At 37.0% G+C, this 16498-nt stretch overlaps 1 protein-coding gene across 2 annotated transcripts in view; it reads right to left on the reverse strand.

The window, feature by feature from the left end:
• LOC123553019 (RING finger protein 17-like) overlaps positions 1-16498 on the reverse strand; it is a 108742-nt gene that overhangs the window by 63966 nt on the left and 28278 nt on the right. For both annotated transcript variants that reach the window (XM_053541765.1, XM_053541766.1), the window contains exons 5-8: positions 11143-11231; positions 3527-3585; positions 2887-3031; positions 422-502 (exon numbers count right to left, since the gene is read on the reverse strand). In XM_053541765.1, the coding sequence (XP_053397740.1) occupies positions 422-502; positions 2887-3031; positions 3527-3585; positions 11143-11231 (374 nt within the window). The remainder of the gene's footprint in view (positions 1-421; positions 503-2886; positions 3032-3526; positions 3586-11142; positions 11232-16498) is intronic.

The raw sequence follows: 16498 nt of genomic DNA on the forward strand, positions 1-16498 counted from the left end.
CAAATATCTTTACCGAAACAAAAGTTATTGACCGGAAACCCTTTTTCTATTTTAAGTAACAGTGACCTTGACCTTGACCCCAGAAACCCCAAAATCAATCCCAGCCTTTGTCTTGATATAAGCTACATACATATAAAGTATTATTCAAATATCTTTACCGAAACAAAAGTTATTGACCGGAAACACCAGTTTGCCGCCGCCGCCACCGCCGCCGCCACCCGCCCGCCCAACCGACATCTACCCCAATCTAATTATACACGCCTCCACAAACAACTTCTACAATGGCAATGTTAAGTTTTTCTAATGTTTTCATTTAAAATCCTTTTGAATTCATCTGATTACACAATGGAAGCACTTAAAGAAAATGCAAATACGATGCATTTATAATTCTCTCCAAAAATATAACAATGTTTTAGATTACCTTGTCTATTTTCTTCAATCTTCTGAACACATGATTGGCTACTTGAAGATTTGGTTCCATTTCATTCACAATACACCGGTTCTGAAATGAAATAATTTGTGACTTGTCATGTAAAATGAGACCACATGCATCACACTTTGATTTCTACACATCTTTCTGGCAGAAAATATCATGTTTGAATGTCCTTTTCTGACACTGTAACAAACCTCAAAATGCCATGTACTTATAACTATTCAACTAACATCTAAACCATCTCTAAACACACTATTTTACTTTCTTGTAATTTTTAATGCTGCATTCCATACTTTAATAGTGAGTCAAAAACAAGAATACCTGCTAGAAATCAGAGCTCCAGATAAGCTTTAGGCGCAATTGGGTATTTACCCATCACTTTTTGTCTGAATTGGGTATTGGAAATTTGAATTGGGTAAAAATAATATCATTACCCAGCCTTTTCAGAAGTAATTGGGTATTTGCTAAAACCAATTGAGTATTTTACCAATCTCGCACTAACAATTGAGTATTTTTTTGCTTACAGTATACATGGTATATATCATTAAACAGGACTGACTAAGTATTTTAATGGCGCCCTTCAATGTTTAATACAAAAATGTATTTAAAATTGTAATGCATGTTTCATACTGTTGTTTTCTTTTTCACTTTTAATGCAGTCTGAGATCAGTTCATCCACAATATCCCGAACGATGTGGTCACCACAATATGCATTCTCCCAAAAGATTTCATCCAGTATTGGTGACACTACATCGTCACAAACAGATAACTGTCATTGTTGAACAGCAAAATATCCCACTAATTTGTTTGTTTGTGCTGCAACAATGTTTTTTTCCTGCAACCTCTTTACATTTTATCGGCGTAAAATTGTTTACAAAGCGTCCAAATAACACCGATCAGCCGACTGAATGGTCCTGTTATTTTTCCGATAAATTGCAACCTGTTCTGCAGATCTAGCGTTAAAGTCTTGTACCCGTTCTAGTTATAAGGAAAATGCGATACGCAAGCTATTTTTTACGAATTGGGTATTAGGAATTTTAATTGCGTTTCAGTACGCACACTGTATGAATTCAATTGGGTTTTCTGCAATTTTAATTGCGTAAATACGCAAATACGCAGCTTATCTGGAGCTCTGTAGAAATAGAGAGAATATTAAAGGACTTCCTAACTATCAATGGTATTCAGAAGACTTTTTGAACAGGAACTAAATAAAAACTAAAAGCTGCTTTTGTAGAAAAGCGCATGTCTCCCCATATGTACAGTCATACAGACAAGAAGTCAATAGGGGACAGGAGCGAAAGTAAAAATAGACACTGATGGTTGGCTTCAATAGGGATCATCTACTTGGCATGTCCAATCATCCCACCAAGTTTCAACATTCTAAACCTAGTGGTTCTCAAGTTATGAACTGAAAATGGTTTTCCAAGTTCAGGCCCCTGTGACCTTGTCCTCTGATCGAGTGACCCCAAAATCAATAAGGGTCATCTACTTTGCATGTCCAATCATCCTATGAAGTTTGAAGGTTCTAGGTCAAATGGTTCTTCAGTTATAGATCAGAAATGAAGTGTGATGGACGGAAGGATGGACAGACAGAGCAAAAACAGTATGTCTCCCCAGTTCTTACTAGCTAATAGCGTGAACGTGTTTTAATTTTATTTTTTCAGTCAACATTGTAAAAAAAATGTTAACTTTTGAATATCTGGCTGCATTATCAGAGGGAACTGTAAATTTTTGCTTTGTACCAGTCCTTTCTGTCAGCAGTGACAGAAGTTAACCATGTTAAAACTATTCAGGTGAGAAATTTAACTAAGAGACCAGGACTGGCAAATTTAAGGAACGTGGCCTGTCAAAGTTCTTACATGAAAAACTTTGATGAGTGGGACCAAACGCCCCTTTTTATCTTACAACTGTCTTTGTTTCTGTGAATATACACTTTTGATCAGGATCACTTATCCTCAACATGAGACAGGAGAAAATAATAAGTTTTGACTTGATCTTTGACCTACCCGCCTTGTTCATGTGCTTTGCACATTTTCTCATCGCCATCTACCATTATGCAAAGGTTTAACCTAAATATCTTGGAATGGTTATTGAGTCATGCTCCGGACAAGAAATATGACAGACAGATGCATGTGGCACCACATGATACGCCCATTATTCCAAAACTGGGGTATAATAGTAAGAGTTTCAGTTTCAGTACAGCAGCAAATTCATATGCTGCGTCCACGCTTTAACTTTTATAGTAGGGGCCACCTGAAGTTTGCCTTCTCCTTAGAAAAATATTTTCAAATCATGCAGTTTTTCCCCAACATGGACACCAGAATTTTCGTCCCCTTTGCCTAAACACCAAACTATTCCTCTCCAAATAAAGAGGCACTGGCCACTTTACCTCACAGCAATAAAGTGACTATGCATGCGTTTGTAAAACCAGCTACCCAACAGTGGTACCCTACCTTATCCTCAATAGAAGATATATTATGTCCTTTATGATTTCCAACGATGACACATCGTGAACATATAATCATATCATCGTCATCACAGTAGTATTCTATAGGTCGGTTCTCATGTTCCTTACACATCTGTGATACTTCCAACTGTCTACAAGGTAAAAACAACAAGGGGTGTGTCTTCATATAGAATGTTCAACTCAATAAATAGTTGCAAGTTCTTCTTCAAAGTCTGTGAATTACGACAGTTGTGTATTCACTCTTGAAATAAACACTACAATATCAATCAATCTAATTTAAATAAAAGATGGCAACATCAACAGCATCAAAAACCATAAATACATCACTGATTCACAACATGCCAAATACATTAAGCCAAATACATTAAACAGATTTTCAACATTTTTCAAAAACTATCATCATCGTTAAGAAAAGCATTTTCTAAATCTCTAAAGAAACTTACAATGAGCCAATCTAAGGAGGAAACGCTCATTACAAACACTGAGAAAATATACCTATGGGTAGAAAATAAAATAACAATACATAACAATACATATATGGTGAAGAAAGCACAGCAGTTAGAAGTTTCATGCAGTGAGCTAAAATCTGTCCAACAGAAAAAGGAAGTCGAACGCTAAGTACAAACCCTTCCTCCAATAACGGTACTGCTGTATGTAACTGCAAACTTCTTGACAAACTGTGAACCTGTAATGAATACATTTCAAACAGAACTAATTACAAATAACTAAGAGACAATAAAAATATCCAATTCAAAATAGTCTTAGTAGTGACTGAATATCAAGCTCCAGTCAAACCTCAAGTCAGCCTGCAGTAAACCTACATTAGCCCTTGCCCTGCTATATTTCTATAATGAACTTGTCCATCTTTCAATCTGGAGAGTACCATTAACTGTTAAAAGGTGTGCCTTCCAAAAAGATACTGACTGAATGGCGAACAATACAGATCTTGATCAGACTGCATGGATGTGCAGGTTGATCATGATCTACACTGGCAGCAAAGGCAGAATCAATCGTGTCCAGAATGATAAGGGTCAGAGGTCACCTGTATTAAGCAGCAACTAGCCTAAAGTCAGCTAGGGCTGTCATTGATTGGGTCTTAGGTATATCGACGATACCGATATATCAGAAGACAAATATCGATGATACATCGATATATCGATTATTAAGTTAGATTAACAACCTATTTGTTCATATGCTTACTATATACCTTCCTGTAAATGCTATTTTTAGTTTTATTGCCTATTTTTTTTTATTACTGTTTGATTGTGTTGTATTTGTTTTTATGAAAATAAAAGAAACCAAAAAAATTAATAAAATCTTTCAATTCAATTTTTATTTCACTTCTCTTTTGCATTTATCTAAATTTACAACTTTGTAAGCTTAATTGTTTTTGAGGGTCTGAGTGTTTATCTGGATAGTTTTTTCTCTCTGTAAAATATCGATTTTTGAAAATGGGAATCGATAATAGATCGGCAAAAAAATATCGTTGATACATCGATATCGTTTCTATCAATGACAGCCCTAAAGTCAGCTACTTCCAAAATCAACTTTTTATTCTGTTATCAACTTGTGTTAAGCAGCCTCCTGTCTTAAGCAGCCAGACTGTGTTACTTCCATGGCTGGCTGCTTTATACAAGTTAGACTGTATGTCTAACTGTAAATTAGAAAGGCAATGTGTCAAATCTTGTCATTACTTATACATCACTGTTATTTAAGCTTAGTCTTAAAACATTTGCTTCTGTTACGCCACACCATATTGAATCTATGTTAACCATTCTCTGTCCAAAAGGTTTTACTCAGTTTGATAAATACAAGAGCTGTCACTTTTGGTAACGAATGCCCCCAAAGCATGTCCAGAGTTATTGACCAGACAAGAAACACTATTGACTTCTTAGTGTTACCTTGACCTTAGAGCTAGGGGTCTGTATCTTGCGCATGACATGTCGTCTGATTGTTGGGAACATTTATGCCAAGTAATTTCAAAATCCCTTCATCAATGGCAGAGTTATTGACCGGACACAAAACAGATCCTGTTAAATTTTTACTTCTAAATGTAACCCTGACCTTAGAGCTAGGGGTCTGTGTCTTGCGCATGACAAGTCGTCTCATTATGTAAACATTTATGCCAAGTTATTTCAAAATCCCTTAATGGATGGCAGAGTTATGGACTGGACATGAAACAAACCCTGTTAACCTTTGACCTTTGTGACCTTGGAGCTAGCGATCTGTGTCTTGCGCATGACACGTCGTCTCATTATGGTGGACATTTATGCCATCTTATTTCACAATCCCTTTATGGATGGCAGAGTTACAGCCCGGATAAGAATTTACATGTATGCACAGACACACACACAGATGGATGCACAGCACAATTTTTAATATGCCCACCTTCGGGTGCATAAAAAATATTTATTTCTGAAAATGTTAAAAATCAAAGCCTTGAGATGTCTGGTGGTTGCGGGTTTTGCTAGATTTATTTTCTATTTAAACAGCAATCTATAACTAGAGCTATCACTAAAGGTGATGAATGTACCCCCCCGCATGCACTGACACAGTACATTGCAATTTGACGCACACAAGATTGCATAATTATGTGGACTTTATGTATATAGACGTATGTATACAGTATAGTAACAAAAAACAAAGTGCCATAACTATGCAGAATATTTATCTAAATGAATGTAACATGCACCATGCACAACTAGGGTTGGCACTGATCACTTGTGTGAAGTTTCATTAAGTTGTGTGCAAGGGTTTGAAAGATTAGGCGCGCACAAGATTGCATATGCAGACTGTATGTATATAGTATGTTAACAAGAAACAAAGTCCCAAAACTCTGCAATTTTTGTTGTTGAAAGAACGTGACATGCCCGATGCACAACTAATGTTGTTACTGATCACTTGTGTGAAGTTTCATTAAATTGTGTCAAGGGGATGAGGAGAGATGGTGCGCACAAAATTGTGTCTATGTATATAGTATAGTAACAAAAAAACAAAGTCCCGTAACTCTGCAAAAAAAAAATTCTGAAAGAACCAAACATGCCCGATGCACAACTACTGTTGTTACTGATCACTTGTGTCAAGTTTCATTTAATTGTATCAAGGGGATCAGGGGAGATGGTGCGCACAAGATTGTGTCTATGTATATAGTATAGTAACAAAAAACAAAGTCACGTAACTCTGCAATTTTTTTTTCTGAAAGAAACTAACATGCCCCATACACAACTACTATTGTTACTAATCACTTGTGTGAAGTTTCATTAAACTGTGTCAAGGGGATGAGGAGAGATGGTGCGCACAAGATTGTGTCTATGTATATAGTATAGTAAAAAAAAAAACAACGTCCCGTAACTTTGCAAAAAAAAATTCTGAAAGAACCTAACATGCCCCATGCACAACTACTATTGTTACTGATCACTTGTGTGAAGTTTCATTAAATTGTGTCAAGGGGATCAGGAGAGATGGTGTGCACAACATTGTGTCTATGTATATAGTATAGTAACAACAAGAGGACCATGATGGTCCTGAATCGCTCACCTATCCCCACATGACCCAGTGTTGAACTAAGTATGACGTCGTTATTTCTATTATTTGACATGGTGACCTAGTTTTTGAGCACATGTGACCTAGATATCATCAAGATAAAAAATTCTGACCAATTTTCATGAAGATCCATTGAAAAATATGGCCTCTAGAGAGGTCACAAGGTTTTTCTATTATTTGACCTAATGACCTTTTTTTGAAGGCACGTGACCCACTTTTAAACTTGACCTAGATATCATCAAGGTGAACATTCTCACCAATTTTCATGAAGATCTCGTGAAAAATATGGCCTCTAGAGAGGTCACAAGGTTTTTCTATTTTTCGACCTACTGACCTAGTTTTTGACCACACATGACCCAGTTACGAACCTGACCTAGATATCATCAAGAAGAACATTCTCACCAGTTTTCATGAAGATCCATTGAGAAATATGGCCTCTAGAGAGGTCACAAGGTTTTTCTATTTTCAGACCTACTGACCTAGTTTTTGACCCCACGTGACCCAGTTTCGAACCTGACCTAGATATCATCAAGGTGAACATTCTGACCAATATTCATGAAGATCTCATGAAAAATATGGCCTCTAGAGAGGTCACAAGGTTTTTCTATTTTTAGATCTACTGACCTAGTTCTTAACCCACCGTGACCCTGTTTCGAACTTGATCTAGATATCATCAAGGTAAACATTCTGACCAATTTTCCTGAAGATCCATTGAAAAATATGGCCTCTAGAGAGGTCACAAGGTTTTTCTATTTTTAGACCTACTGACCTAGTTTTTGACCGCATGTGACCCAGTTTCGAACTTGACCTAGATATCATCAAGCTGAACATTCTGACCAATTTTTATGAAGATCCATTGAGAAATATGGCCTCTAGAGAGGTCACAAGGTTTTTCTATTTTTAGACCTACTGACCTAGTTTTTGATCCCACATGACCCAGTATCGAACTTGATCTAGATATCATCAAGGTGAACATTCTGACCAATATTCATGAAGATCTCATGAAAAATATGGCCTCTAGAGAGGTCACAAGGTTTTTCTATTTTTAGATCTACTGACCTAGTTTTTACTCCCACATGACCCAGTTTCGAACTTGACCTAGATATCATCAAGCTGAACATTCTGACCAAATTTCATGAAGATCCATTGAGAAATATGGCCTCTAGAGAGGTCACAAGGTTTTTCTATTTTTAGACCTAATGACCTAGTTTTTGACCACACATGACCCAGTTTCGAACTTGACCTAGATATCATCAAGGTGAACATTCTGACCAATATTCATGAAGATCTCATGAAAAATATGGCCTCTAGAGAGGTCACAAGGTTTTTCTATTTTTAGACCTACTGACCTAGTTTTTGACCCCACGTGACCCAGTTTCGAACTTGACCTAGATATCATCAAGGTGAACATTCTGACCAATTTTCATGAAGATCTTGTGAAATATATGGCCTCTAGAGAGGTCACAAGGTTTTTCTATTTTTAGACCTACTGACCTAGTTTTTGATGGCACGTGACCCAGAACTTGACCTAGATATCATCAAGGTGACTATTCTGACCAACTTTCATAAAAATCCCATGAAAAATGTGACCTCTAGAGTGGTCACAAGCAAAAGTTTACGGACGCACGGACGCACGCACGGACGACGGACGCCGCGCGATCACAAAAGCTCACCTTGTCACTTTGTGACAGGTGAGCTAAAAAGCCATAACTCTGTAACTATTTTTTCGGAAAGAACTTAACATGCCCCATGCACAACTACTGTTGTTACTGATCACTTGTGTGGTATTATTAAATTGTGTCAAGGGGATGAGGAGAGATGGTGCGCACAAAATTGTGTCTACGGACAGACGGACAGACAACCTAAAACCAGTATACACCCCCTTACATTTTTGTTGTCGGGGGGAACAATTACAGCTATTTCAACTTAATACTAACAGGCCACAACTGCTAAACAAGAGGACCATGATGGTCCTGAATCGCTCACCTCTTCCCACATGACCTGGTTTTGAGTATGACATCGTTTTTTCTACTATTTGACATAGTGACCTAGTTTTTGAGCTCGTGTGACCCAGTTTTGAAGCTGACCTAGATATTATCAAGATAAAAATTCTGTCCAATTTTCATGAAGATCCCTTGAAAAATATGGTCTCTAGAGAGGTCACAAGGTTTTTCTATTATTTGACCTATTGACCTAGTTTTCGAAGGTACGTGACCCTGTTTTGAATTTTACCTAGATATCATCAAGGTGAACATTCTCACTAATTTTCATGAAGATCTCATGAAAAATATGGCCTCTAGAGAGGTCACATAGTTTTTCTATATTTTTATACCTACTGGCCTAGTTTTTGACCGCACATGACCCAGTTTCGAACCTGACCTAGATATCATCAAGATGAACATTCAGATCAATTTTCATGAAGATCCATTGAAAAATATGGCCTCTAGAGAGGTCAAAGATTTTTCTAATTTTAGACCTACTGACCTAGTTTTTGACCGCAGTTGACCCAGTTTCAAACTTGACCTAGATATCATCAAGAGGAACATTCAGACCAACTTCCATACAGATCCCATGAAAAGTATGGCCTTTAGAAAGGTCACAAGGTTTTTTTATTATTTGACCTACTGACCTAGTTTTTTAAGGCACGTGACCCAGTTTCTAACTTGACCTAGATATCATCAAGGTGAACATTCTGACCATTTTTCATGAAGATCCATTCAAGGGTATGGCCTCTAGAGAGGTCACAAGGTTTTTCTATTTCAAGACCTACTGACCTAGTTTTTGATCGCAGTTGACCCAGTTTCAAACTTGACCTATATAACATCAAGATAAACATTCAGACCAAATTTCATACAGATCCCATGAAAAATATGGCCTCTAGAGAGGTCACAACATTTTTACATTATTTGACATACTGACCTACTTTTTGAAGGCACGTGACCCACTTTTGATCTTGACCTAGATATCATCAAGATGAACATTCTGACCAAATTTTATGGAGATCCATTCACAAGTCTGTCCTCTAGAGAGGTCACAAGGTTTTTCTATTTTTAGACCTACTGACCTAGTTTTTGACCGCACATGACCCAGTTTCGAACTTGACCTAGATATCATCAAGATGAACATTCTGACAAACTTTCATACAGATCCCGTGAAAAATATGGCCTCAAGAGAGGTCACAATGTTTTTCTATTATTTGACCTACTGACCTAGTTTTTGATGGCATGTGACCCACTTTCGAACCTGACTTAGATATCATCAAGGTGAACATTCAGACCAACTTTCATGAAGATCTCATGAAAAATGTGGTCTCTAGAGAGGTCACAAGGTTTCTCTATTATTTGACCTACTGACCTAGTTTTTGAAGGCACATGACCCAGTTTCGAACCTGACCTAGATATTATCAACGTGAACATTCTGACCAATTTTGATGAAGATCACATGAAAAATATGGCCTCTAGAGAGGTCACAAGGTTTTTCTACTTTTAGACCTACTGACCTAGTTTTTGACCGCAGGTGACCCAGTTTCGAACTTGATCTAGATATCATCAAGATGAACATTCAGACCAACTTTCATACAGATCCCATGAAAAATATGGCCTTTAGAGAGGTCACAAGGTTTTTCTACTATTTGACCTACTGACCTAGTTTTTGATGGCACGTGACCCAGTTTCGAACTTGGCCTAGATATCATCAAGGTGAACATTCTGACCAATTTTCATGAATATCTTGTGAAATATATGGCCTCTAGAGAGGTCACAAGGTTTTTCTATTTTTAGACCTACTGACCTAGTTTTTGAAGGAATGTGACCCAGTTTCGAACTTGACCTAGATATCATCAAGGTGAACATTCCGACCGATTTCCATGAAGATCTTGTGAAATATATGGCCTCTAGAGAGGTCACAAGGTTTTTCTATTTTTAGACCTACTGACCTAGTTTTTGATGGATGTGACCCAGTTTCGAACTTGACCTAGATATCATCAAGATGAACATTCTGACCAACTTTCATAAAGATCGCATAAAAAATGTGACTTCTAGAGTGGTCACAAGCAAAAGTTTACGGACGCACGGACGGACGGACGACGGACACCGCGCGATCACAAAAGCTCACCTTGTCACTTTGTGACAGGTGAGCTAAAAATAAACTGCTAAAAATTGGATACATCACTGTGTTTAAAATTTAGGTACATTTTTTTAAATATTAACTTTTTTTTTCTTGCATGGTAGGTAGATTTTTTAGTTAAGAATAATGGGAACACTATACATAGATCCAATTTGGTAGGGCCTTATGTAGTAGTGCTTACATTTCTGGTAAAAGAACTCAGTATCTTTTTATAAGTATGTACAGCCATTCTGCCAGCAATAATAAATTCAAGGAAAATGATCAACTTTGAAAGTTTTGCAAATAACTACACTTGCTAAAAATATGTATCAAGATTTGCCATAAGACAGCATTTGCAGGAGGATTGCAGCTGATTCTTAACCTTTACCCTGGTAAATCTCTAAACTGAACTGGTCCAACATTCAATTTGGGAAATACCATTTATTATTCAAAGGGGTGTTCACTGAAAATTTACTGACTGAATAACGAACAGTGCAGACCATGATTAGTCTACACGGATGTGTAGGCTAATCTTTATCTGCACTGATCCCAAAGGAAGAATAACTTGCCGCCAGCAGGCTAAAGGTTAACTTACCCTTTGAAAACATACAGAGCACATATTACATTCACATTTGGCACAGTGACTGGTTGCAGGTCTTTTGGTACATTCCTTACATAATCTATCTGAAATTTGTTAAAATTGTCGTTATGAAAACTAAAACTGTCACAGGATAATGACGAATAACACCCCTTCAATACGGCCTTGTCACAGAAGACAAATTTTTAACTGGGAAGGGGCCACAACTACGTCAAAATATTGGTGGTTTGTAGCCAAAGTCAAACTTGACCTGTATTTTATGATGTTACACCTGGGTACCAAAAATTATCTAAATCTGTCACGCCTTTCAAGAGGTATTGTCCGGAAACTATGAGTTTCGCAAATTCTAAGTTGAAAAGAGGCATACGTAAAAAATAAATGGTGGTCTGTAGGCAAAATACCATTTTTATGTATATACTGACTAAGACTAATACCTCTGGTGTGGCTGTGCGAAATCCCAATTAAAACACCAGGTGCAGAACTTCACATGCTGAATGACAATCCCGTGAGGTTCCATGAGTTTTGGTCAAATACTTTTTCAGAAATGCAAGACACAAAATCGGACACACGGACAGAGTGTCAACTCTTTCAACCCCCACTCACCAAATGTTTTGAGAGGCACAAAACATATTTTTTTACAAATATGCAAGGGTAGAGCAGCATGTACAAGAGCTGTCCATAAGACAGCGCGCTCTACTATTCGGCAATTTGACAGTAAAATGAATACATGTATCAATAAGAGACCTCTACTTTTAAAGGAAGATACACCAAGGGGCATAATTCTGTCAAGAACACATATTACAGCAATTTTTTCCTTCTCTTTTCCCAACTGAAAAAAGGTATCTTTTTTCCCAATTCTCATCCAAAAATTCCCAAAATGACCCAGACATACTGATTGTATTGTATAAATTTACAAAACGCTTGAGGCCGAGAACGAAAAACCTTCATTCTGACGTAAAAGAATAAACCCCGCCCGCTGGTATTTCCGTAAAAAAGACGGCCCGATTTACCAGGGCATTCAGTAGACCCGAGGTCCCGGGTTTTGACCCACGAAGAACTGAGAAAAACTCTTATTTGACCCGCTCATTATATGCCTTGTGTGTCGGTTAGACGCGTGGAAATTGTTTTGATGCGTCTAAGTTCGAAAGTCCTGCCCCTTGTCAATCAAAATCCCAGAGAATTTCAATACCGTTTGCCGGCACGAGCGGAAGTATAGCAGGAGGTGGAGCGTCGTATGTTAATTAGCTACTGATAGATGTCAATCACGCCACGCGCCGACTGACACATGATCATCTCGCGGTTTGTATTTAGCACAATGCCGTGTCATTATCAACGGTGTCTATTGATAAATGTGTAAAAGTTAATTGATAAACAATGCAGCCTTACAGTATCGTGTTTGTACCACTTTTTAATTAGCGGTATACAGCTAATGTTGTATTGTAATATGTCTTGCCAACTTAAAATAACTACAAATTGGATAATCAAAATCATTATTTTGTGTCCTCGATACGATTACGTAAGCCGGTCAACCGTTACGGTCTATAGCAATTTTATTATCATTGCCGAGGCTTTGTTTGGTCCAAAACAAATTATATGCTGTAAATAAGTAGAAATTATAAGTACTGAATAGGTATGGTGAAAAAAAAACTTGAAACAGGTATTTTATCAAGAATTTAAAATGTTAAATTTCGTTTTACATATATGTCACCCGTTTTTGCGACCGTAATTTTCGGACATTTCCATCATTTCTTACAAGATTTTTCTAGTACAATCTAAATAAAAAGCCAATACAAAGTCTGCATGTAAGAAAAATAGGAACACTGTTGCAAAAGCAGCTCTTATTTTGAAGCATTCAGTATAGGTTGACCCCTGAAATGTTGATCTTGACTCTTGAAAATCTGATTTTGACCCTTGAAAATTTAGACTGAAGAGTCAATGACTATCGAGTTTCAAAACTTATGTTACTCCTTACAGAGGGTCAGACCCCTCTTACAGGGACTCAGACAGCCAACAGTTGATATTTTCAAGAATATGAAAAAAGGGACATTTCACTATAAATCATTCAACCATTCATTATGTTTATTGGATGATATTTACATGGAATTAAAGGAAGAAGTGTTCTAAATGATGTTATTGACTTATTGTAAAAATTCCCAATTTGAGTAAAAACCACGCTAAAATTCCCAATTTGGGTTAAAAACATCGTCATTTTTCCCAATTAAACCGGACCGGACCTTTTCCCAATATGGCAAAAAAAATCAGTATATTAGAGTTATTGGGATTATTACCACACATGCAGATGATGATGGTAAAGATATATTTTGAGTTTCAAGTCATTATCTTATATAGTACCAAAGTTATGTCCAGAAAACGATGTTTGTAAAAAAAATTTAAGTATGAAAGGGGCATAATTTGGTCAAAAATACAAATCAGAGTTATGGGGATTGCTACCACACATGCAGATGATGATGATAAAGATACATTTTAAGTTTCAAGTCTTTACCTTATATTGTAACTAAAGTTATATCCAGAAAGCGAAGATTGCCAAAAAACTAAGTATGAAAGATGCATTATTCTGTAAAAAATACAATTAGTTATGGGGATTGTAACCACACATGCAGATGATGATAATAAAGAAATATTTTTAATTTCAAGTCATTATCTTTTAAAGAACCAAAGATATATCTATATATGAAGCTTTCAAAGAAATTTAACATGAAAATAATTCCAAGTACAACAACTTTGTGACCTTGACCTTGGGTATAATGGGCCCAGCCCCTGCACATACTTTGTATACTGGAAAATGTTTATGTGAACTTACAGTAAGATATAAGCAATAGTAACAGAGATATGACAGAAAAACATAGGTTGCCGAAAAACTTTAACCTTAACAAGTATGCCCATGGGCAGAATGTCGACCTTAGACCTGGTTCTTGCGCATGACACTCCGTCTCATAATGGTGAACACTCATGCCAAGTTACATCAAAATCCCATAATGCACGAAGAAGAAATGCTTCGGACAAACTTCAATTTGACCTTTGACCTCCAACTGTGACCTTTACCTTTGAGATAGGAACATGGGGTTTGCACACCACACTCGTTCTCCTTGCGGTAAACATTCTTGCCAAATATAAACAAGATTGGTCCATGCATGTCAGAGTTATGGTCCGGACAAAATCGGAAGGGTGCACGCATGCACATACATCGTCCTGCCAAGTGACGACTAAGTCGAGCTCACCGCAAGCAGGCTCAACAACAAGAGCTGTCAGTGGACAGCGCGCTCGACTATTCTCAGTGCTTGATAGTATGATATAAGCAATGAGTAAAACTTTAACATTACAATAAACATATTCTAAGTCAAAAAGGGGCCATAATTCAGTCAAAATGCTTGATAGAGGTGCCACCTCCTTTTTACAGACTGGGGTCATGTTGGTAAACAAGTATGCAAAATATGAAAGCAATATCTCAATGGACTTTGAAAATATTTGGGGTGGTACGCAAACTTTAACATTTATTCTAAGTCGAAAAGTAGAGATAGTACCTAAGTTTTTCAAATCATAGGTATGAAGTTAAAAAGCTTTGAAATGAAGACAAATGTACATATATTTCTCAAAAATAGATATATTAACAATAGTTTAAGCAGAAGCATCGAGTTATGAGCATTTAATATTTTCATGTAAAAGAAAATTTTGTGATCAAGAAAATGTAACTCTTCTTGGACCTGAAGAGCATAAACATCAAAGGGACATCATATAGCGAATATTTTCTACTTGGGTGCATTTGATTCAACATTCAACTGTAATCTGGATTTCTAAATACTGATCCATGATACTGTGTGCTAAAAATATAGAACAACTGGAACTGTCTTTTAACATCAAAAAGATGCTGTAGCAAAATGAAAATTGTTAAGCTCTAACTGGGACTTGAACCCAGGACCTCTCACACCTAAGGCAGACACTCTACCACTTCCCTATAACAGCAGTAGCTATAGCTAGGCAGTTTAAGTGCACCGATTACATTACGTGAACTGGAACAGTTTTGTGACAATAACACATAACCGGCTTACTCCGGATTATCGGCGTATTCGTTTGTTACCTAACGGCAATTTTCGTGAAAAGAAAAAATATAATCTAATGCTGCAAACGTTTTAATCGGTAAAAACTGCCCGAATTTCTCTGGCATGTTTTTTAGAGTATGAACTTACTAACTGGTAGTACCAGTGAAATATAATTTACACTGAATGTTATATATTTGCCTTTATAGCAGTTGGCGAATGGCAAAGACAGTGGGCTTTGTCAAAATATAAGCAGTTACTTTACCAGTTTCGAGACGACATCAGTTGATAGGAAAGTACAGTTATAAACTAAATACCTTTCTGCAACACATGGAGTCATCAGCATTCACTGTCAATCAGTATTATGACTAAGATCGGCGATCATTCATTCATTCAAATAAGTCCGTTGTTTACATTTTTAATCGTAACCGGTGCTCTTGTAAAAACCACTTTTTTTTAAAAAATCGAGGAATGCGAAGAGCTATGGTACGGTCTCTACGAAAAGGGGCCATAATTCAGTCAAAATGCTTGACAGAGTTGCTTCCACCTTTTTACAGACTGGGGTCATGATGGTAAACAAGTATGCAAAATATGAAAGCAATATCTAAATGGACTTTGAAAAGATTTGAGGTGGTACGCAAACTTTAACATTTATTCTAAGTTGAAAAGGGGCCATAATTCAGTCAAAATGCTTGATAGAGTTGCCTCCTCCTTTTTACAGACTGGGGTCATGATGGTAAACAAGTATGCAAAATATGAAAGCAATATCTCAATGGACTTATAAAATATTTGGGGTGGTACGCAAACTTTAACATTTGTGTGACGCTCACGCTAACGCCGGGGCGAGTAGGATAGCTCCCCTATTCTTCGAATAGTCGAGCTAAAAATAACCTAAGTATAACACCTTGGTGACCTTGACCTTGGACATAATAGGCCCAGCCCCTGCACACACTTTGTTTGTATGCTGGACAATGTTTATGTGAACTTGTAGGATATAAGCAATAGTAACCAAGATATGACATAAAAACAAGAGGGTCAAGATGACCCTGGATCGCTCACCTGAGTAATATGAGCTTCATGTTTCAAATGTCAAACTTATGATTTTCAGAAATTTTTTGGAAGATTTTACGATGTACAATCAAGTAACCCCTGGGGCGGGGCCAATTTTACCCCGGGGGTCATGATTTGTTCAAAGTTTGTGGAATTCTACTAGGCAATGCTACATGTCAAATATCTAAGATCTAGGCCTTCTGGTTTATTTTTAGAAATTTTTTTCAAGATTTTCATAATTATGTAAA

This window comes from Mercenaria mercenaria, chromosome 4 (assembly GCF_021730395.1).
Source record: "Mercenaria mercenaria strain notata chromosome 4, MADL_Memer_1, whole genome shotgun sequence".
NCBI classification, from domain to species: Eukaryota; Metazoa; Mollusca; class Bivalvia; order Venerida; family Veneridae; genus Mercenaria; species Mercenaria mercenaria.